This window comes from Citrus sinensis, chromosome 3, assembly GCF_022201045.2.
Source record: "Citrus sinensis cultivar Valencia sweet orange chromosome 3, DVS_A1.0, whole genome shotgun sequence".
In the NCBI taxonomy this organism is placed as follows: Eukaryota; Viridiplantae; Streptophyta; class Magnoliopsida; order Sapindales; family Rutaceae; genus Citrus; species Citrus sinensis.
The window spans coordinates 31,010,154-31,034,642 of record NC_068558.1 but is presented as its reverse complement, the minus strand read 5'-3'; the positions used below and the strand labels follow the sequence as shown (position 1 = coordinate 31,034,642).

Sequence of the window (24,489 nt, the reverse complement as noted above, 5' to 3'; positions counted from 1 at the left end):
TCATATTATGTTTATATTACATAAAAATTAAAAAATTATTAATTGACATTATAGTTGATAAAATAAAAATTAAAAACATATTTATATATAATGGGGATTGGGGTGAGGGTGGGGTGGGGAGTGCAATACCAAACCCCACCCCGTTAATAATTTGGGGATTACTTTTCTCCCACTCCCCACCTCATTTCCCAAAAATTATTAAAAATTTTCCTCATTTGGGGTGGAGCTCCATGGAGCTCCAAACCCGTGGAGAATTTTGTCATCCCTACCCATGAACCTTCCTTCAAGTTCCGTGATAGTTTTTCAATTTCATCTCATTGTCCAAGCACCGTGCACTCCACGATGATTGATTAATTCCACTGCTTTGTAGACTTTTAGCTGAAAATTCCACACGAACACCATACTTATCAACACACGTGCTTCTGTGCTTTAATACTCATAACTGCCAGCTATAAGTAGGGTGATATTTTAATTTTTATCTCTGAATTTATCTTTTCGGTCCTCATCTCTCAATTAATTGTACTTAGTTTCAAACTTATTCTTTTTTTTGTTTTAATAGCTCTTATTCATATTCCTTAGGGTTGATTGATGAGCTATAGAATTTCAAAAATCTCAATTTACGCATCTTTGCGAAAGCATTAGGATTTAAATAAATTTCTTTCACTTTAGACATATCCAAGCAGATGCTCTCAATTTTTTCAGTCCCCTAATAATTAATAAAAAATCAATAAGTTAAAATCCAATTTATATAATTCAAATATATATTTATTGTTACAAATAAACAAAATGATACAACTATATAGTAGTATTAAACAAATAAACTATGAATTGACATGCCATTTACGAACGTTTACCTACAAATGGACATGACATTTACTAGCATCCATGTAGTGAATCAGCAAGCCTTTAACCAAGCTAAACTGACCACTGCCCTAGGATGCTTGTGATTTAGTCAATACAAGTTGCACACACCCAAGATCTATTTAGACAAACTCACTCAAGAATCAAAAAGCACAAGAACTAAGAACACGAACAAGAAACAGAAACAAGAACCAAGAAAAGAACCACAGACACCAAGATTAACGTGGTTCAGCTGAGCATGGAATGCTCAGCTTACATCCACGGGAGAAGCCTCAAGATGAGCTTTATTGAAACAGTAATGGAGATCGTTACAGAACCTTACACCAGACTTTACAGAGAACAAGTTTACACTTTCTCTCTCATAAAACCCTCTCAGCAAGACTCATGAATTGGTACTTGAATCTCCCCAAAAACCAGCCTTTATACTCTGTTTGGGTAGCTTCCTTGATTTCCAGAATGAGCAGCTCGTTGACACGTGGTTTAACAACCTTAACGAACTCTGAATAGCCTTCGTCACATGCTTCCTCACGTGGTTACTTAAACTGATACACAAAACGCACTCAAGCTCTGTCGTTTTGATCAATTCGTTTTCTGTTAAGAACCAGCTGAGAGGCACGTGAGCTTAATGAAGCTTTACAGCTCCAAAACGCGGTTGTTTCTGGAAGATAGAACTTGATTCATTTAACTCGCAATCCAGTTTTCATTTTTGTTAATTAGTGAATCTATCTATTTTCTCTTTCAAAAATAAATATTATATTGCTATTAGTTTCTGTTGAGCTACTAGCAAATATAGAATAGAAAAATTAAAGAAAATGTTTAATGTCCAAATTGTAATATTACCTTACAACATCCCAATAAATTATTTTTATTTACAGGTTGCTATGCAACCATAACCCCCCATCAAACTTTGATTTCTTGAAAATATAATCTAAATTATAACCCCAACATAATATTACATATATGCTTTATTTGCATGATGCCACGCAATTATAACCCCATCACTGGACATTAATTTTTTAAAATTTTATTATTAGTTACAGGATTTTTTTAGCTCCTACTACTTCAAATCAATTGACTTGTCAAATAACTCTACTTTAAGATCACTCAATCAAGCCTCCAATTAATTGCTTATTTAGTTGCAGGATCTTAAATGTAAAGAGATTATATAATGATGTAAAAAATATTATTGCTGAAAGTACGAAAAATTATTAGTAGAGGAAAATAATTGTCTACGGGAGAGCAAATCTGAAAAACTCCCTAATTTTCTATAGATTTTTAACGTGGCTAAAAGAATTAATAAACATGGATAATGGTTAGTTTATTCCTAAAAGGTAGTTCAAGTGGCTTAACTCTTGCAGCAGATGCAAGAGGTCACCGGTTTAAGCCTAACCGCATACATTTAATTTAGGGTGGGAGTGCATACATTTAATATACATGCAAGTATTTGTCTACTTATACTCACGTTAACATTTTCACCAACTTATCGATTGAAAGAAACTCCCAGGCTTCCAGGCCTACCCAAATTAAGCTGGGACTCCTCCTTCCCTTCTCAATTATATAATAATTGAGCATAAGTAGATTTGGAAGTAGATTTTTCAGGTAATTCCCAATTGAATACAAATTATAAATACATCAATTAAATTGAACCATATTAAAAAAAAATTCCAATTTGGAAGCACTTAAATATCGTTTAATATCTTATGACTTCCTCTCTCATCGATGCTTTTAGAAAGTTTTTGTTTTTAAGTTTCTTTCTACAAGCACCCAAATAAAATTTACTAATCTAAATCTAACATAAAAAAATTAAGAACTAAGCGGGGCGCATTATCGATTTAACTAAATCAGTTTTTTTACAGATTTTCCTTTATATTCATTCTTCCATTAATTCTAAACCGTATTAGTTCTACTTTTATTGAAAAGGAAAAAATTAGACAAAATATTAATCTAAATCTGACATGAAAAAAATAGAATTGAGAACCTGTTGTTGCTCACCATATTTTTTGTCAAAACTTCATAAATATCCTTGTGATGCCACAATCGACTACGCTCTCCTGGATAATGGATTGATTCTTTTCGGATAATTTCTCTTCCCATATCTTGTAGCAAGTCATGCATTGTTATTGTGTTGGAGTGTGATATCGTTATTAGAGACTTATCGATAAGAACGCGTAATCCCATTTCTGCAAAGAAGCCACAGGCATCTAGAAAACTTAATACTTGATCTCTACGCTCTTCTTTCAAGAAACATGCAATATCCAAAAAAATATTCTGCTCATGGTCATCCAAACCATCAAAACTTATTTTTATAGCTGCCTGGATCTCTATGTGGGGAACGTTTTCTAATTTCCGTATTGCACTTTCCCATTCCTCTTTTCTCCTTTTGAATAGAAACGAACCCAAAACTTTAAGAACCAATGGAACTCCCTGAGCATATTTTACTATCTCCTTCGTCGGTTCTACATAACTTGCTTCAAGATGGTCTCTTCCAAAAGCAAATCGGCTAAAAAGCTTAAGTGCATCAACACCTCCTAATTCCTTCACCTGGTATATTTGATTGACCCAACAACTTGATAGAACTTGTTTATCTCTTGTTGTTATTATTATTCGACTCCCAGATGCAAACCAATCAAGATGTTCAATTAAGAATTCTATTTGTCTTAGATGATTCACATCATCAAAAACTATTAGAACCTTCCTGCGAGAAAGCCTTTTACTTTGAAAGTTGAGCCCAGTATTTGGAATGTTCTTCACATTTTCACCACCTAATAATGCAGAAAGAAGCTCCTGTCGCAAGTGAGGTAATCGACCGGTTTGATCTGCATCTCTAACATTATGAGCAAAGTAAGAACCTTCAAAATGTCTTGAGATTTTGTTAAAAATAGCAGCAGCGATTGTTGTTTTGCCTATACCACCAATGCCCCAAATCCCTAATTTGTAAACATCCGTCGACCCAGTGCCTAATAATGCTTCAATTTCTTTAATGCGAGATTCTACCCCAACCAGGTCTTTGCTTTCGCTTTGAAATGTATCATCTAGCCTCTCCAAAACTTCATTGGCGATTTCCTCAATTAGATGAGATTCAGGCCTAGCAGAAAATAATAGAATAAGTTCAAGTATTTTGAAAAGGATACAAATTAATAGAATATGTTTTCAGTTGTGTCCATGCAGTGTTAGCTAATTTTATGACAAAATATTACCTATCATCTATCATGTTGCACGACAATTGAGCGACCGTCATTAATTTCGGTGTCAAGAAAATAAGATGACTGTTTACATATGTCATTTTATGTATGACATATTATCTGTCACTATTTTGGTCATAACTGTTTTGATGAAAAATTTCGCGTATGATTAATATTTGTCATAATCACTTCCATGCATGACTAATATATGTCATAAGATAATGACATATACAAATAAATTTGGTGGGATTCCAAAATTTTAAATGAATTTTGTTGCGAATTTCAAAATTTAGTGGATATTCATATTTTTTATTATTCCATTATTAATTTATTTCATTAGTTATTATTTGTATTTAATTCAATTTTAATTTTGAATTTTATAAATATATTTTATGAATTATATTCAATTTAATTTTGCCAATTTTAATATATATATATATATAACCATTAAAACTAAAAAAGAATGTGAATTTAAAATTAATATGAAACAACCAAAAGTAATTTCATAATTTGGTATAATTTATAAACAAAATATGTCTTCTTTAGATATACAATCCTTAACAATCATCATATATTTTATAAATGTGACGGAATTACATGGATAGGGAATTACATTTTCATGTGTAATTCCAAGAGTTATGATGGTTATGTTTTTTAATGGTGCTCTCTATATTCGAATTAGTTTAAAAACTAAAGATTTTGTTTAAATTATTGCAGAAATTGTTCCCGGTTACTCAAATTGGTAAATAGGCTGTTGGACTTTGAAAAAAAAAAATTAATGCATAAGGGTAAAATTGTACTTTAAATCACTAATATGATATATATGGGAATATAGTTATCTTTTTATGTTTAAATTAACGTTTTCACTAACTTTTATGACAAAAGAATTAGGTGAAGAATCTGAAAGACATAAATTTGTATTTAAAAGGATTTAATTGATTTATTTTATAAACCTTTGGTCTTTGAATTTTTTTTCTATAAATAATAAGGACTCAATTAAAGATTACCCTATTTATTATTGACTGTTTAAAAAAACAAAAGAGATGTCTAGAGATCACTTTGAATATAACGTGGGTCATACTGGTTGTTCCTATAATGGCATGTCGAATTTGGGATGACTATTACGTTGAGGACTTGAGGTGGGATTTCTTTCAGTTTAAAAAAAAATTAAAAAAAATAAAAAATATGCCACCAAAATTTTGCTTAAAAAGTTAAATGTACCTCTGTCAAAGGACCATCTCACCTCTTGCCATTAACTTCTACCGTTAAATCTGGTATATTTAACTAGTTTTGACCTATGCAATGATTTTTTCTTATAAGTTGTGTCATGTGTGGAAGCTCTTTTCTAAAAATAAAAGGGTAAATTTGTAACACCCTAGGCGAATCCCACATCGGCAAAGCACGGGAGAGATGCTGGGTTTATAAGGGGTGATCCACACCTTAATTGGCAAGACGCGTTTTGGGGTGTATGGGCACCCCAAGAACAAATCCGTGCGGGCCTTGTTAAGGCCCAAAGCGGACAATATCTTACCAGGTCTGGGTTGGGTCATGACATTATGGTATCAGAGCGGCTCCGCGTGTCCTCTTGAGCGATGGTGGGGCAAACCTCAGCGAGGACGCTGAGTCCCCAAGGGGGGGTGTATGTAACACCCTAGGCGAATCCCACATCGGCAAAGCACGGGAGAGATGCTGGGTTTATAAGGGGTGATCCACACCTTAATTGGCAAGACGCGTTTTGGGGTGTATGGGCACTCCAAGAACAAATCCGTGCGGGCCTTGTTAAGCCCCAAAGCGGACAATATCTTACCAGGTCTGGGTTGGGTCATGACAAAATTTGTTTTTGTTTTTTTTTTTTTCCGGTAGGAGATGGAAGTGGTTTTCTAAAAGAAAAGAGATGAACTTGTTCTTTTCTTAAAAGTTTCGGGGCTATAAGTCTCTTAACCTAAAGTTATAATTATAATTGCACTAATAATACAATAATTTTTTTATAAATAAATATTTAAGAAATTAATAACTTTGGGTAAATAACAAACTTCTCCCCCTCCCCCCCAACTTGCACCATATTAAATTAATAATTTCATTAAATGCATATGATAATATTTTTTTTAAATTCATTAAGGCCCAATGAAAATATAAATTAATAATTAATCGAATATAAAAATCAATAACTACAAAAATATAAAATTTATAACATTAAAGAATTTTGTTTTTCTTACAACTTCAATAATCTAAATTAAACTCTTTGCAAATATATGCATATAGAGTTGTTTGCTTTTTTTTTTTTATTCCTAAATTGAATTCAATCTCCTCTCTTAATTTTTCTTTTTATTGTAGAGCATGCGCCACATTTAGTATATATATAATATTTTTTTTCTTCATGTTTTAGAAAGTAGTTATTTAAGATTATTATTGCTTGAAAGACTTCTTTTGTAGAAACATTTGGTAAAACACAATTATCATATGAATCGTGATTGTCATCAGCAAAGTTATCAAATACCCTTTTAATAATCTAGTTGAATCAGTGAGTGATTCCATCACTACATCTATGCTATTATGTGTAGTAGTTATCGGAGGAGATATTCTTGACATGAGGAAGTACGATATGTGTTTATATATAAGTAAAAATATTGATAAAACTCTTCCTAAAAACAAAAGAACAAAATTATGTTTCTAAATTAATAAATATTCATTGATCAATAAATTAATAAATTATTAAAATTTATAAATAAATAACTTCTCTAAAATAATATTTTTTTCTTAGTCCTAGCAAGTAGCAATATTATTTTATAGAGGTTTTTTTTAGTAATAACAATAATATAATAATTATTATTATTACGATTATATATAATAATTAATTATAATATTTACTATTATGATAGTTATCATTATAATTTTTATTATAATTATTATTTATTATTATCAATTATCACTATCATTATTATTAGTTCTTTTACTATTTATTATTATTGTTATCATAGTAGTAATATATTATGTCGCTATTATTATTACTATTAATTTTTTAATTTTATAAAAGGGGCAAATTTCAAATTTTAAAAACTGTGAGAAGAATTTCATTATTTCCATTAGTTTCATTCTCATATATATACACGCACACATAAAGAAATACGATCAATTATTCACATTTTCCTATCCCACAAATAAATACTGTAAATTATTATTTTTTTAAAAGATAAATATCAAAACCGCGTGGGTCCCAGCATAAGCCTTCTAACCAACCTGCTCCCTGCTCCCTGCTCCCTGCTCCCTGACCTATATACACGAAAGGTGACTTTCCTCTATTCTCTTTTTTATTAAATGCTGATTTTTTTTAATCATATGCTCATTTTTTATCTATTTTTTCAATCATATGATTGACAAGTCAAAATTAGTTATTTTTTTTATCAAATTTCTTATTATAAATACAGGAAAAGTTCTTTATAGTAATATTTTATATAAGAATAATATCTATATAATTATAAAAAAATTTGGTTCTAATTTTAATCAGTTATTAATAAAAATAAGATTTACATCGTAATAAATCATTATTTTTCTATATTTCATTTTAAGAAATTTATCTCCATAGTAATAACTATTTGTAAATTGTAAAAAATATATATGCTTACATTAAAGGGTAAGCTAAAAGCAAAATACTTTTATAAAGTTGTTTGGAATACTGATTTATTTTATAGACTTTTAAAATTACTTTAAATATTCCAAACATCACATAAATATATAAAATAATTTTTTGAAAATAGGATAACCAAATCAAAATAATAATTTTTATAACTACGCTCTTGTTATAACCTCCTTGTAATAATAAAGTTAATTTAGTCCCAATATTATGACTATTGAAAGGTTTTATTGTATTTCTATTTACAATTGTTATTAATTCATTCAATCATTAAGTTGTTCATGAACAAGCAAAATAATCTTGAAATTTCTCTCAAGTTTTCTCATATTTAGAAATTGGAAAATGTTTTTATTAAGAAAAAAACAAAACAAAACGTAGAAGTAGGAGCAAGCAGGCCGCGGGCCAAAACCTTGTGGGTACCACCGTACGACTTCTAACCTCCCTCCCTGCTTTTCCTTCTGGGCTTGTCCTTTCCTGGGGTAAAATTAAAGTGCAGCATGCAGGCATGGTGGTAAAATTAAAGTTCCCCAAGGATAAAAAGGAGATTTTAATAGTCTTGTAGTTCACTTTTCTCAGTGCAAAGTAGATTATCTCCGTTTCTTTTGGGAGAGACGCAGCAGGAGAAATGGAAAAAACCGTAAGATTTGGATTAGTATGTGGAGTTGGAGGAGGAGGAGGAGCAAGTAGCAGCAGGTTTCCGAAGAGACAAAGGAGCAGTCAACAAGATCTTGATGAGTCTGAATATTCTGAAGAAGTAGAAGAAGAAGAATTTCCTACTGTACAACGTCAAGCACGTTCACAAGAAACCAGAGCTGCTGATAAAGGCGGTGGCAGCAAAGGAAACAAGACGGCTGATCCTGGGAAACGTAGTAACAATGGGCCGGTTTCTGTGACACTAAAAGATCCAGAGGTTCTTGATTGCCCCGTTTGCTATGAGCCTTTGACTATTCCAGTCTATCAGGTATGTTTCCTCTTGAAAGTTCTTTCCTTTATGAAGAATTGAAGATAATGTCAGTTGGTTATGCTTGGTATGCATGAAATGAAGCTGATTTTCATTCGTCTCTTTGATTTTTTGGGGTTTTCAATTTTATTGTGGTGTTTCTTCTTGTGCTTTGAATTTTTCTAGCGAGTGCGACAGCCCCTCTTTCGTTCAACTGTTGCCAGCCGTGATTAATATAGAATTCTATGTCTTCCTTTTTGCGCCCCCCCCCCCCTTTCCAGTGCCAACGATTTTGAAATATTAATTGATTCCCACTGGTGGAGATAACGTTCATTAATGGTCTACTATTGCAACAGTCTTAGGACTTTGGTAGAGGAAGATCAAATTTCAGACATCAATAGTTGCGGTGGGTACACCTCTGTTCTTGAGCAGTTACAGATTATTCCTTGTCCATCTCTGACATCCTTATGGTCAAAAAGTGAGCTACCCGCCACGCTTGAAAATATTTATGTTGATCGTTGCTCGAAGCTTGCTTTCTTGTCATTGAGAGGCAATCTATCGAAGGCTCTTAAGCACCTTTATATTATTAGTTGCTCAAACCTGGAGTCAATAGCAGAAGGGTTGGACGACAACACATCTCTTGAAACTATGGAAATTTTTATTTGTCAAAATCTGAAAGTTTTACCTGATAACTTGCACAAGGCCCGCCATCTTCGACTATTGAGGATAAATGAATGTCCAAACCTTGTTTCCTTTCCAGAAGGAGGGCTGGCACCTTTTAGGAAACTGACTACGCTTGAGATATTTAATTGTAAGAAACTGTAGGCCCTCCCCAACGGCCTGCGCAATCTCACATCTCTTCAATACTTATTAATACAAGATTGTCCAACCATAGGATCTTTCACTGCGAATTGCTTTCCCACCAACCTTGCTTCAGTTTGTATTGACTATGAGAAGATTTATAAGCCATTGATATTGGAGCGTGGCCCGGGATTGCACAGATTCACCTCCGTTAGACTACTCACGCTATTTGGAGGAGAATGTTGCGGCGTGGTGTCATTTCCACCAGAGAAAGATACAGGAAAGGCACTTCCTGCCTCTCTAAAGCATCTGTCAATTTGGAATTTTCCTAATTTGGAACGCATATCCTCAATTGAAAACCTCACTTCATTTGAATCTCTTCAGCTCTGTTGTTGTCCAAAGCTCCAGAAGTTTCCAGACAATGGCCTGCCTACCTCACTTTTGAGACTAGAAATCTATGGATGTCCGTTGATTGAAGAAAGGTTCGAGAAGGATAAAGGACAATATTGGTCCTTGATAGCCGATATACCTTGTGTCCGGATAGATTGCCATTATGTGATAGATCCCAAAGCACAGAGACAACTGTATCCTGTTTAAATTCACGAAATCCAATCCCAGGTATGTGTAGTTAATAAATATCCAACCAATTACAATTACGTTTTAATTATATTTCTTTCTTTTTTAAAAAATTAAATCTCATGGATTCTTCTTCTTCTTGATGTTCTGATCAGGATCCAAACAGGTGATTACACAATTCCCCACTCATCCGCTCATTTCTTTCCATATCAGCTTATCAAGGTAATTTTTTTTTTTTTTTTTTATCTTTTCATGGTGAGAAATACTTTTATTTATTATTCTTATTTTGTTTCTTTTCTTGATAATTGACATAGCTGAGCTACATCTAAGTCCTTTTCCTTTCTGATGCTGACCACTAATGGTTGGTAGTCAACTATTGCATAGTAAGATGATTTGAAACTTCTTTTAAAACTTCTCTGTCATCTAGCTTAGAGAACTTGACTGTCCACCAAGAGTCTGGAGTCACCTGTTGCATCTCAAGTTGATTTGGTATTTGTTATTTTTAATGAGGAAATACTTTGCTAGAACTTTCAGATTGAACATTGCAGGTAGGATTATTATTCAAGTCGTGACCTTCGAGAACTTGTTGCAGTTGAGTGTTTTTTTTTTTTTTTTGGGTAATGACAAAAATTATTAATGTTTAGGAACAACTCTTTAGGGGAGAAGCATATATATCTGGCTGGCAATTTTGGCATATTCAACTGTTGATAGTAGAATGGATGTATGAAGGGTTGACTTCAGTGACCACAATTAATTAAGTCATTGTACGGTTAAATGGTTGCATTATGGAAAGCAGAGATGCGTTAGAAAATGACATGGCCTTTGTCACGCTTAATCTGTGCCTATGCAGCTATTGTATTATCTTGGTTAACCTGTGCTTTTTTAATTCTTGTACTATGACTGCCTGGTCCTAAGCGATATTGATGGAAATGACATCCAGCTTGAAGTTTATGTATATCTTTCAAAATAAATTCTGAATACCCTTGGATTTGGTGTGTACAAAGTCAAAGAATCCATTTAGCTGGTCCTACAAGTTTTAGACTTTGCAGGGAGGCTTCAGATTTATAAATATGTAACAAAAAAGGTGTAGACTACATAAAAAGACTTTAAAAAAAAAGTGTATAGAATTATTAGCTATGCGTAGATAAATTCCCGGTAATTACCTTTCTAGTATTACTTTTTTTCTTCTTGTTTCTTTGAGATATTTCAAGAAATATACAATATATGCAAACATATAACTTCTTGAAATTTGTAATTATAGGATTCTGTTGACTGGTTGGTTCTATACCTCTTTGTGGGAATGGGCGAAACATCCTGATACCTTTCCCAAGATCAGTTAGTGCTGAGGTTTTGGCTATTACTGGAGCTGGCGTGTGACTGCATGACCAAGATGCATCAAACCTTCCACTGTTCTATTGGTTTGCCTTTATCATTCAGAATCCAAGTTTGATATTAACAGAGATCACATCAATAATATCCTATTTGGGTAGATGTAGGTGAGGATTTAAAATCAAATTTGAAATTGAGAGGAAAGAAAAGGAACCAAAATAATTAAACAAAATAATTCTGATGAGTTTTAATCTTGAGAGGAACAATTTTCAAATGCAAATTTAACTGCTAGAGAAATTGTAGCTTTTTGTCATTAGTTAAAAGGAAAAAGAATAAGAACTATCCGGCCCTTTCCTTCATGAATGTGTGTTGAGGTTGCTGTATTATTTAGTCAGTATTTGTAATTTTCTTCCCTGCAGTGCTCTCTGCCTCCTGAATTTGCTTCCTATTGCTGTTACAGGTGCAAATCTGGGCAAGCAATAAGATACACCGGGAGGAAAGGTCATCAATGGGAAAATGGGATGTCCAATCCCTCATCACATCTTCTTCAGATTTGTATGGTCCAGAAAAGTCAGCTAGTGTTGAAAAATTACCTAGGCATGTAAAATTTACTTTTAAGAATCCTGTTAGGTGCTGCATTATTTGGATCACATTACGTCTTCAGAGACCTGGTTCGGCTTCAGTTAATTTCGGGAAGGACTACAGCATTTGCAGATGAACCTTCAGAACAAGATGATTCAGGATTGAGAGCTCCACTTGTGGTTACAGGTTTGTCTTTGTCAAACAGAATCAAGTTATATTATTATTGTGATCCTTATGAGCTTGGAAAATGGGCAAGCCTTTCTGGAGTTTGATCGTTATTTATATGTCAGAGAAAGGGTTTTGGGTTTGATTTTGATTTGTAATTTTTGTCAGTTTATTGAAATTTTTTGTTGCATAAAAGCAGAACGTAAAGGTATAAAAATTCATTGATGCTGCAATATCTGTGCTTTTGAGAAAGAAGAATTCAATGTCTTTTCTATGCCATTGGATTTTCCACTGCTTGTAAACTTGGGCTGTCGAATGCTCTGTGAACCTTAAGGGCTAAAGTAATTTTCAAGAATGAAGGATTTATTAATCGAGTTCAAAAGATTGCAAGTTGGTGAGCGTTGGCATTTAAAAATCAATTGTTATTCTCTCAATAATCTCTCTCTTCCGCCGACACCCCAAGCTCAGAAACCCATTGTTCCGACGGACGTGTAACACTTCCAGAAATTAGCCTTTTCTTCTATATGAAGGTTGATCTCTCCTCGTGAAGTGAAGGTAGTTTTCCACTTACATACGTCGGGGGCCTTATGATATCTAATGTGTAAAATTTCTTCCTCATTTTGCCATAAAGAAACGTTGGCCTTATGATATCTAATGTGTGAAATTTCTTCCTCATTTTACCATAAAGAAACGTTCTGTAATGATCTAAAGTTGGAGTCTTAAATTATCTTAAATTTATATTTAGAGTGGAGCTATTGGCACCCCTACATTATTCTTACAAAACCCCATTTTAAATAAAATTACAATTAAAGACAATTAAAAATTAAACACTTATAGATTTTTTTTACAGCAAATTACTTAAGTCATAATCAATCCTTTAAAAAAAAAAATCTATATGTTACTTCTTATCTAACTAAAATAAATTGTATAAATTTAGAATAATCTATTGTTCTCTTTCGATTTCTTATTGATTAAATATTTTTATACTTAAAATTCTTTGAAATTATAATTTTGAAATATGTGTTATTTCAGCTAATGATCAGTACTAAAAAACTTATCACCCATATAACTTTTTAATTTGTGTATAGGGTAATAATAAAATTAAAAATAATTAAAAAAATAGCACAATAATGAGTTTTAACAATAAAACAAATCTTGTTTTGTCTAATGTTAATAATGAAAACAACAACAGAGAATTAACCGATGCTTTGACTTATTAGCAGATTGCAATGAATTATTAACTGATGCTTTGACTTATTAGTTCTGCAGCTAAGTTAAATAAAATAAGTTATTTTCAAAAGTAATAAGGAATACATAGACAAAACATCATCTTAAGCAAATCATAATCTAGAATTGGAGCATTTTGGACATACCTAAGGAGAAAGAATACGTGAAAATGGGTGATTCATTTGTTAAGAAGTGTTGATTTGGTCGTCTCTGCAAATTCTTTAGGGACTCAGTTCCAGTTCCTCTTCATCAAAACTGTAACATAATTCCCCTTCATCAGAACTCGAATCGATGCAATATAATTCCCCTTCATTAGAACAGCACAAACAAGGAGAATTGAAAGCTGACGTGAAAATTGCATGAACAAGGAGAATCAACTTTCTTAAAATCAAGAACAGCACAAAAAGCAAACCCGATTAAGTTTCCGCAAAAAGAGTGCGGTGGCAGTTGAATACATATCGAAGATCATGAACTTTGATTGCTGAACTAGTCAGGAATTTCGCTCCCAGGTAAAACAATTAGGGATCCCCTGAGTTCAGAAAGTTTCTGTGAAATGACATTTAAAAAATGAAAATTGTAAAATTAAAACCATGATTTCAGATATAACAAAGAGGGACAGAGTAAACAAGAGAGGGAATTTGATACCTCGTTGTTTGCCTTTTCATAGCCCAGTCTCAGTGATGCAATTGCCATATGCCGAATTCTTAGTCGAGAATCTGCCAAAATCTTGTTGTTTGCTTTTCCATTCAGTTTCAAGCAGTTAGTAAAATTGAAATTAATTGTTGCTGACTTCACAGAGTGCGGTGCCAATTTAATAAGGTCAGGAGAGGGTTTGGATAGCTTTTCGAGTACGGATGCATCTAGTTCTTATAGACATGGCGGAATCTCTGGCAAAGATTGAAGCTGGTTGCAGTTGTCTGCATTTAGTGATTGTAGACACAATGGAAGTGTTGGTAATGACCGAAACATCTTACAATCCCTCAAGTAAAGATATTTTAGACATGATGGAAGTTCTGGTAATGACCGAAACATGTTACAACCCGTCAAGTCAAGAGATTCTAGACATGATGGAAGTGTTGGTAATGACTGAAGCATTTTACAATCCCTCAAGTCAAGAGATTTTAGGCACGATGGAAGTGCTGGTAATGACTGAAGCATCTTACAATCCCTCAAGTCAAGAGATTTTAGGCACGATGGAAGTGCTGGTAATGACTGAAGGATCTTACAATCCCTTAAGTAAAGATATTTTAGACACGATGGAAGTGCTGGTAATGACCGAAACATGTTACAATCCGTCAAGTCAAGAGATTCTAGGCACGATGGAAGTGCTGGTAATGACTGAAGCATCTTACAATCCCTCAAGTCAAGAGATTTTAGGCACGATGGAAGTGCTGGTAATGACTGAAACATCTTACAATCCTTCAAGTAAAGATATTTTAGACACAATGGAAGTGCTGGTAATGACCGAACCATGTTACAACCCGTCAAGTCAAGAGATTCTAGACACGATGGAAGTTCTAGTAATGACTGAAGCATCTTACAATCCCTGAAGTGAAGAGATTTTAGGCACGATGGAAGTGCTGGTAATGACTGAAGCTGCTTACAATCATTCAAGTAAAGATATTTTAGACACAATGGAAGTGCTGGTAATGACCGAACCATGTTACAACCCGTCAAGTCAAGAGATTCTAGACACGATGGAAGTTCTGGTAATGACTGAAGCATCTTACAATCCCTCAAGTCGATATTTTAGGCACGATGGAAGTGCTGGTAATGACTGAAGCATCTTGCAATCCCTCAAGTCAAGAGATTTTAGGCACGATGGAACTGCTGGTAATGACTGAAGTATCTTACAATCCCCCAAGTCAAGAGATTTTAGGCACGATGGAAGTGCTGGTAATGACTGAAGCATCTTACAATCCCTCAAGTAAAGACATTTTAGACACAATGGAAGTTTTGGTAATGACCGAACCATGTTACAACTCGTCAAGTCAAGAGCTTCTAGACACGATGGAAGTTCTGGTAATGACTGAAGCATCTTACAATCCCTCAAGTCAAGAGATTTTAGGCACAATGGAAGTGCTGGTAATGACTGAAGGTTCAAGCAGCCATGAAGAAAAAGATCAACCAAAGATCTCAATTTACAAAACCTAGTTGAAATCCTCTTCAGCCGTTTGCAATCCCTCAAATCCAACACTTCAAGATCAGTTAGGCACTCTATTGATGATGGAACTTCTTCTATTGCAGACTGGCCTAAGTATAGCCGTGTAATTTTCCCAGAAATCTGTGGAAACTCTATGAGATTAACACAAGAGGAGAAATTAATAGTTACTGGACAAACAAAACGAAAGTTGCTTGGAAAAGACCTAAGACTTTTGCAACCCTCAAAAGACAACGCACTGAGATACTTGAAATTCTGGATAGATGAGGGAACACAAGCAAAGTTTGTATAATCCAAAAGATATGTTTCAAGATTTGGGGCTGATGGGTATGACATGTCAATGAAATGTCGACAATGGCTGAGGTTAATAGATTTTAACTTGAAAGCTTCCTGCAATGAAAGATATATAAATACTATATTAATCAAAAAGCAACATTGAATTCAACAATTAATTGCATGTATATTTAAAGAAAGAAAAAATTAATATTTTAGTTTTAGTAAAAAAACTTACCTTTTTTCCTTCCCAAAGTTGCTCAACTTTACTAAAATGCAAATTCAGTTCAACAAGGTTCTCTGGCTTGAAATTTGATGGCAGCGTCCTTAATGGATATTTGTCCCAATGAAGATATCTCAAGTTTTTAGGAAGATAATCTAGGCCATCTGGAAGCAGCACTTTAGAGTCTGAAAGTTGCTCTTCAATGCTCATACCTAGTAACTTAGGTACATAAAATTTGAGCAATCTCAGATTAGACATATTTGTGAAGGCTCCTGAGTCTAAATTGATGCCTTTTATTTTGGACAAATCCAGAGATATGCCTTCAATTGCATCGGTCCCCTTATAAAGAAAAACAAAGAATGAGTAAGCCTAAAATTCAAAAGAAACATTTGTAAACTTTATTAACTAAGAGCTCCTTGAACAAAAACAAATTCTGCAATCTTTGAATTTTTTTAATACATTAAATATCCATATGCAAGAAAAGAAAATTTTGGGGACCATCGCAAAATTAAACTAACTAAAAAAAAAAAATTCAAAATTTCTCTAATTTACAAACCTGTTATCTTAATATCTAGAAGTTGAGAAGACAGGACCTATTTGATTGGTATAAAATCTCAATTTTTTTTTAGTCGATAGAATCCAAAATGTTAATTCAAAATTAGGGGAAAAAATGAAAAAGATTTTCCACTAGCTGTAATTGTATCCAAGTCAAATTAAGATACGACCCTTTTCAAAAGGATTTAACAATCTTACAGGCTCCTTAAGGTACATTTAAACTAAATGGAGTGATTGGAGGCAGAACTAGGTGGGCCAATCAATCCATTTTATTAGCAACTGTTGCTTAAAAAAAAATTATACGCTAAAACACACTTACTTTTTTTTAAAAAAATATATAATTACATTGAAGTAGAACCAGGTGGGCCAATCCTCATGGCACTTACTTTATTCTGACACTCTTCACTAAATTTGAAGAAAAATAAAATTATACTCTTCACACTCTTATTCAACATTCCAAAATTGATAAAATCTGGAGTTTTAATTTCTTTAAAAATTTAAAATTTGAAGACTACCCTCAGTCATTAATTTTACCTAATTATGGTTTTTATGATTTTGGTTGTTTCGTTCATAAAAGTGATTTTACTAAAGGATGTTCTGGTAATAATAAAATTTATAAAAAAAAACATGGGTGTGCTGGTATGGTTGGAAAAATATGAGTGCATAACTCCAAACAAATAAAAGATACATAAAACAAATGGAGGCTTCTTACCTTATTATGCTTGAGTACGCGGCGGATTTCCTTAGGATCGCACAACCTGCTGCGTTTGCCAGGCTCTTTCTCAGATTCTTGGCGAACAATCTGTTGCCCCATTTCTTGCAATAAATCATGCATTTGCAAGCAATTACCTGATATTGATATGAGTGACTTATCAATAAGGACATCCAGTCCATCAGACTCAGAGTCATCAAGAATCCTTGCCACAAAATCTTTATCCTCTCCCTCAAAGAAACACGCAATATCTAGAAATATGCTCTGCACCCTGGGCGTTAGTTCATCAAAAGTAATCTTTAATTTCTTATAAATATCATGAATATCAGATTCACAAATCCGATTTAAGTCGTGCAATAAATTTTCCCAATGGCTTTTCCTCTTGAGGCACAGGGAGGAACCCAACACTTTAGGAACTAATGGATTGCCATCGGCATACTCTACAACCCTCTGTGAGTGCCAGTTGAGATCTTCAGGACAATGATTTTCTTCAAAAGCGAAGTTACAAAAATGCTCGAAAGCCTCTTCAAATTCCAATCCATTAACCCTATATATTTTCTTCTCCCCTCTAAATTTTTCGAGAACTCGTTTGTCTCTAGTGGTTACAACAATTCTACTTCCTGGACCAAATTGATCAAGCTCTCCAATCAGACCCTCTAATTGTCCAACTTCATTCACATCATCGAGTACTATCAACACCTTCATGCGCCGGACCCTCTCTTTAGTAAAATGTGGAATATTGGCACCAGCTACTTCAAGTTTTTCGCTTAATATTTTTCCACCTCCTGTTTCTGAATTTTTCCTAATATCTGACAAAAAGCACCTACCTTCAAACTCACTGGAGAATTGATTGAAAATAGCTGTGGCAAGGGTGGTTTTGCCGATACCACCCATGCCCCAAATTCCAACAATTTGGACAGTATCCGACAAATCCATGCACAGAAATGGTTTAATCTGCTCAATTCGTGAATTTAATCCAACCAGGCCATTGGATGAGTCCGTTGCGACTGTTGCTTTTTCCAAATTCTTTAAAACATCTTCGACAATTTTGTTTACAAGTTGCGCGTCATTGCTAATATAAAGGTGCAAAGATGCAAAAACTGTTGGTGGTAAATTTTGTGGGGAATGACAAATGTAGAGAAATACAACAATAATGGTGGAACTTTATTATGTAAAATAATGTGTTTACAACTAACTCTGTATGTAGGAAGAAACTGCAGAAATTTTGTGTGCTTCAAGGCACGTTACAAATGTCGCTTTACTTAAGACGTTATTTGCCCCCACCAATTGAGTGATGCACATGGGTTAAGCAAATACGCCTCCAGGATACAATGAAGCACTTGTTTGTTTGCTAGCGTTGTGCATCGACGAAAGCAAACTAGAATACTCTTGAATGTTGCAAGCCTACCAAGAAACAATATATTGTTCCTGCAGAAAACAATATATTGGAATGTGAATGCACAAAAGAAATGGGTGTTTTGTGTTGAGATTCGTACTAGAAAGGAATGCTAAGAAAAGAGTGGTGTAGGATCATTCATTTCATGTCTAAATGGCTTAAACATGACCCTTATTTATAGATATACTTGTGCCCCCTCATTTGGGTTATCATCTTTCATGATACCCCTTCATTCATGGCCATTGGATCTAGATTTGATTTTAATCAATGGTCCAAATTGAACCATCACCATTTCAAATGAAATGTCACCATGAAATGATGCATCTCTAAGTGAAATGTTGCCATGAAAAGTTATATCATTTAGTAAAAGGATACCTTTTCTACAAGACACAATTAAATGGACATGTCCTTACAACAAGACATTATTTAATTAGACAAGTCTTTAGTGAAAGGTACCTTTTCTATAAGGCACAATTAATAGGACATGTCTTTACCATAAGACACAATTATTTTGAAAATTTCCAACAATCCCCCACCATTTTCAAAATAAATGAATTTGGAAAAATGATCTTGCACAGGCTTGGAAAACTTAGGCATAGATGAAGGTGTCTTTTGGACTTGAACCTTCACTTAGTGACAATACATCAAAGTTAATCAAGGTGGCATGGTAGGCAAGCTTTGAACCAGCGACCTTAATCGACTAACCGGATATATCTCACACATAAGTTTTCAAATTCTCAAGTATTCCTTAGCCGACACGTGGATTGGCCCTGTGTCTATATCCTGTTTTCATGAGCGCTTTAGTAACCAGCCAAGTTACATAGGAAGCGGCACCACCTCCTACACTCATATAGGTGGACTTATCTAGAATGTCCCTGTAACTAAAACATTTCTAAGTCCATTAAAAGCTAAGTAGCTTAACTTTTTCCATATGTTACAGGTATCAAGCACTAACCTTTGGGACGCATCTAAAAATATTATAGTGCTTGCTATCACAACATATGATGTACTTTTGCTCATTGAACCCAAGATCTTGATATTTCAAGTGTTGGGTTGAGTTTCCATCATTGGTGATAAGATGATGCTGGCTTCAGTCCCATCCCCTTAGAAGTTTTAAATACAATATCCCTTGCAAGGCCTTTAGTTAAGGGGTCTGCCAAATTTTGGCATGATTTCACAAAGTCAATTGTGATTACTCCATCTGTAAGTAATTGTCTTACATAACTATGTCTTAGACCAATGTGCCTAGACTTTCCATTATAGATTTGACTATATGCTCTTGATAAAGTTGCCTCACTATCACAGTGAATAGATACAGGAGGCATTGGTTTAGACCAAATAGGAATTTCTATAAGCAAATTCCTTAACCATTCAGCTTCCTTGCAACATGAAGCCAAAGCTACAAATTCTGCAGCCATGGTGGAGTCTGCTATACAAGTTTGCTTCTTTGAGCCCCATGAAATAGCTTCTCCACCAAGATTAAAAATCCAACCACTTGTGGATGTATGATCATCTCGATCAGTAATCCAACTAGCATCCGAAAATCCTTCCAAAACTAAAGGATATCCAGTGTAGTATATACCATAATCCATTGTATATTTTAAATATTTTAGAATTCTGTACACTGCTTGCCAGTGTGCTTGGCTTGGATTACTAGTATATATACTGAGCTTTCCAACAGCGAAAGCAATATCAGGCCTAGTACAAGTCATTGCGTACATAAGACATCCAATAATACGTGCATATTCTAATTGGGATACTGATCTGCCAGTGTTAGGATACAGTCTTATGTTTGAATCAAAAGGTGTTGACACAGACTTACAATCATAATAATAAAATTTCTTTAAAATTTTCTCAATATAATGTGATTGGGTCAATACTAGGCCATTCTCATTTTTTATAATTTTAATCCCCAAAATCACATCAGCAAGTCCCATGTCTTTCATATCAAAATTAGATGACAATAATAATTTAGTGAGTTCAATGCTCTCACTATCAGTACCAAAAATTAACATGTCATCTACATATAAACAAATAATCACACCTTTATTTCCATTGAATCTGCTATAGACACATTTATCAGATTCATGAATATTAAATCCATTTGAGACAATCACTTTGTCAAATTTTTCGTGCCACTGCTTTGGAGCTTGTTTAAGACCATATAAAGACTTGACTAGTTTACAAACTTTATGTTCTTGTCCTGGCATAACAAACCCTTCTGGTTGTTTCATGTAAATTTCCTCATCTAATTCTCCATTTAAGAAAGCTGTTTTTACATTCATTTGATGGATTTCAAATTGATAAATTGAAGCCAAAGCAATCAAGACTCTAATAGTAGCAATTCTTGCAACAGGTGCATAAGTATCAAAATAATCAAGGCCTTCTTTTTGTGTAAAGCCTTTTGCTACTAGTCTTGCTTTAAATCTTTCAATTGTTCCATCAACTTTCTTCTTCTTTTTGAAAATCCATTTACAACCTATAGGATTAGAGCCAGGAGGTAAATCAACTAATTTCCAAGTCTTATTACCCACAATAGAGTCCATTTCATCATTAATGGCCTCTTTCCAAAAAGCAGCATCTTGAGACTTCATTGCCTCTTCATAGGTGAGGGGATCAGACTCTATAGTAGATGTGATCATGGTCTGTTTTGATTGTGAGTCTCTTGTCCCTTCAACTAAATAAACTATAAAATCTGGTCCAAAAGATTTTAGAGTCCTTATTCTTTTACTTCTTCTCAAATGATTTTGCTCATTATTAGCATCACGCTTTTGACCAATTTCTATTTGTTTATCATTCTCTTGAGAATCAATACTTTTTGGTATAGTGGAAAATCTATTTTCATAGAATATTGCATCTCTAGATTCCACTATAATATTGATCTCAACAAAGCTATTAGGTTCTGTTACAAGAAACCTATAAGCTTTACTATGCTCTGCATATCCCAAGAATATGCATTCAATGCCCCTTTCTCCTAATTTCTTTATCTTAGGTTCTGGTAGTCTTACAATGGCTCGACAACCCCAAACTCTTAGATAAGAAAGATTAGGCTTTTTCTTTTTCCATAATTCATATGGAGTCACCTTTGTTTTCTTATTAGGCACTCTATTTAAAATATGACATGCAGTTAAAATAGCTTCACCCCAAAAACCTTTACCAAGCCCAGCATTAAAAAGCATAGCATTAACCATTTCTATTAATGTCCTATTTTTCCTTTCAGCTACACCATTTTGTTGTGGAGTATATGCAGTGCTAGTTTCGTGTACAATGCCAACAGATTCACAAAAATCAGAAAAAGCATATTCACCTCCTTTATCACTTCTAAGGCATTTAATTTTAGTGTCACAAAAATTCTCAACTTCATTTTTATAAGTTTTAAATTTTTCTAACACTTGATCTTTAGAATGTAATAAATACACATAGCAATATTTTGAAAAATCATCAATAAATGTTACAAAATATTTTTTACCACCTTTAGAAGGATTACTATGCATATCACACACATCGCTACGAATTAAATGCAATAAAGAAGATGTTTTTTCAATTTTTGGAAAAGGAGATCTTGTGATTTTAGTTTGTGCACATACTTTACATTTTTCATGCATATCATTTTCATGCTTAGGAATTAATTCTAAATTAGCCATATCATGCAATCTTCTAACATTCACATGTCCTAAACGATTATGCCACAAAGATAATGAATCAACCATATAAGCAGAAGAAACATTCATATTATTGATATTGAGTTTAAACATTCCTTCATACATGTATCTTTTCCCAACAAAGGTACCACCCTTAGATAATATAAACTTATTTGACTCAAAAACAAGTTTGAAGCCAAACTTATTAAGAAGGCTACCAGATACAAGGTTTTTCCTAACTTCAGGAACATGATAAACATCTGTAAGAGTTAAAGTTTTTCCGGAAGTGAACTCTAGTTGCACATTGCCTTTTCCTTTAACTATTGCAGTGGAGGAATTTCCCATGTAAAGAACACTTCCATCATCCATTGCTTTATAAGATTTGAAAAGGCTACGATCCTTGCATACATGCTTGGTTGCACCAGAATCTATCCACCATGCATTATCATCTTCAAGAACATTAATCTCAAATATCATGGCCACAAGATTTGTGTTCGAAACTTCCTTTTGTTTCTTCAGAAGTCGACAATCTCTTTTGAAATGGCCAGGTTTTCCGCAGTGGTGGCATGTACCCTTCTTTTTCTTCTTATTGTTTTGATTCTCTTTGGAATCAAACTTTCTCTTTTGGTTATTCTTAGGGTGATTAGAATGCTTAAACTCCTTCCCTTCCTCTACGACATTAATTTTAGAGGACATAGTAGTCTGATCCTCAAGACTATTAAGCTTGAGTTCCTCTTCAATACGAAGACTTTGGCCTAAGCCATCCAGACTAATTTCCTCTTTGTTATGTTTAAGACTTTTCTTATAGTCTTTCCAAGAGGGAGGAAGTTTATCAATAATTGAAGAGACAATAATAGACTCATCCATTTTCATGTTATGTTGGTTGAATTGATCAAGAATATGCAAAATCTCATTATATTGTTCAACCACGAGTCTATTATCAACCATTCTATAATTAAAAAATTTAGAAGCCAAGAATTTCTTACTTGTGGCATCTTCCATCATGTACTTAGCCTCTAATGAGTCCCATATCTCTTTTGATGTAGGTTTGTTGTGATATTGATCAAACAAAGTATCAGACATGGCATTGCAAATGTGTCCCTTACACACGTAGTCATCTTGCTCCCACTTATGTCGCACTCTGGTTTCCGCTAATGTCTCATTCTCACGTTCTTGAGGCTTTGGTGTTGTGAGAACATAGACCACATTGAGGCTTGTCAACAAGAAATGCAACTTTTTCTGCCAACGAATAAAGTTGCCACCATCGAACCGCTCCAATTTGACAAAATCTACTGCAAATTGTCGAAGAGATGAACTTGGTGCCATTGTTGTAGAAATAACGTCTTAAGATTGTTGGTGGTAAATTTTGTGGGGAATGACAAATGTAGAGAAATACAACAATAATGGTGGAACTTTATTATATAAAATAATGTGTTTACAACTAACTCTGTATGTAGGAAGAAACTGCAGAAATTTTGTGTGCTTCAAGGCACGTTACAAATGTCGCTTTACTTAAGACGTTATTTGCCCCCACCAATTGAGTGATGCACATGGGTTAAGCAAATACGCCTCCAGGATACAATGAAGCACTTGTTTGTTTGCTTGCGTTGTGCATCGACGAAAGCAAACTAGAATACTCTTGAATGTTGCAAGCCTACCAAGAAACAATATATTGTTCCTGCAGAAAACAATATATTGGAATGTGAATGCACAAAAGAAATGGGTGTTTTGTGTTGAGATTCGTACTAGAAAGGAATGCTAAGAAAAGAGTGGTGTAGGATCATTCATTTCATGTCTAAATGGCTTAAACATGACCCTTATTTATAGATATACTTGTGCCCCCTCATTTGGGTTATCATCTTTCATGATACCCCTTCATTCATGGCCATTGGATCTAGATTTGATTTTAATCAATGGTCCAAATTGAACCATCACCATTTCAAATGAAATGTCACCATGAAATGATGCATCTCTAAGTGAAATGTTGCCATGAAAAGTTATATCATTTAGTAAAAGGATACCTTTTCTACAAGACACAAGTAAATGGACATGTCCTTACAACAAGACATTATTTAATTAGACAAGTCTTTAGTGAAAGGTACCTTTTCTATAAGGCACAATTAATAGGACATGTCTTTACCATAAGACACAATTATTTTAAAAATTTCCAACAAAAACATTGAGTCAAATCGGGCCAAGACAGAAACAGAGAAATGATGAATGAGAAATGAGAG

The 24,489-nt window shown here is 33.8% G+C and overlaps 1 protein-coding gene and 1 long non-coding RNA gene across 4 annotated transcripts; one reads left to right on the top strand and one right to left on the bottom strand.

Moving 5' to 3' along the window:
* Window positions 1-993: 993 nt before the first annotated feature.
* Window positions 994-4,099, bottom strand: LOC127900735 (disease resistance protein RUN1-like). The gene is made up of 3 exons (XM_052435936.1): window positions 4,059-4,099; window positions 2,854-3,946; window positions 994-1,020 (listed from the first exon to the last, which is right to left on the bottom strand). Exons 1-3 carry the CDS (start codon window positions 4,097-4,099, stop codon window positions 994-996), a joined length of 1,161 nt encoding a protein of 386 aa, XP_052291896.1.
* Window positions 4,100-8,109: 4,010 nt separating this feature from the next.
* Window positions 8,110-12,451, top strand: LOC102619960 (uncharacterized). 3 transcript variants are annotated; one of them, XR_008053576.1, is made up of 5 exons: window positions 8,110-8,635; window positions 8,801-10,033; window positions 10,147-10,213; window positions 11,253-11,487; window positions 11,781-12,451. It is a non-coding gene; the product is annotated as an uncharacterized LOC102619960 (long non-coding RNA). The 3 variants fall into 3 exon arrangements; XR_008053575.1 differs by having other exon boundaries at window positions 8,116-8,635; window positions 8,896-10,033; XR_008053574.1 differs by having other exon boundaries at window positions 8,123-8,635; window positions 8,971-10,033.
* The last annotated feature ends 12,038 nt before the right edge of the window (window positions 12,452-24,489 follow it).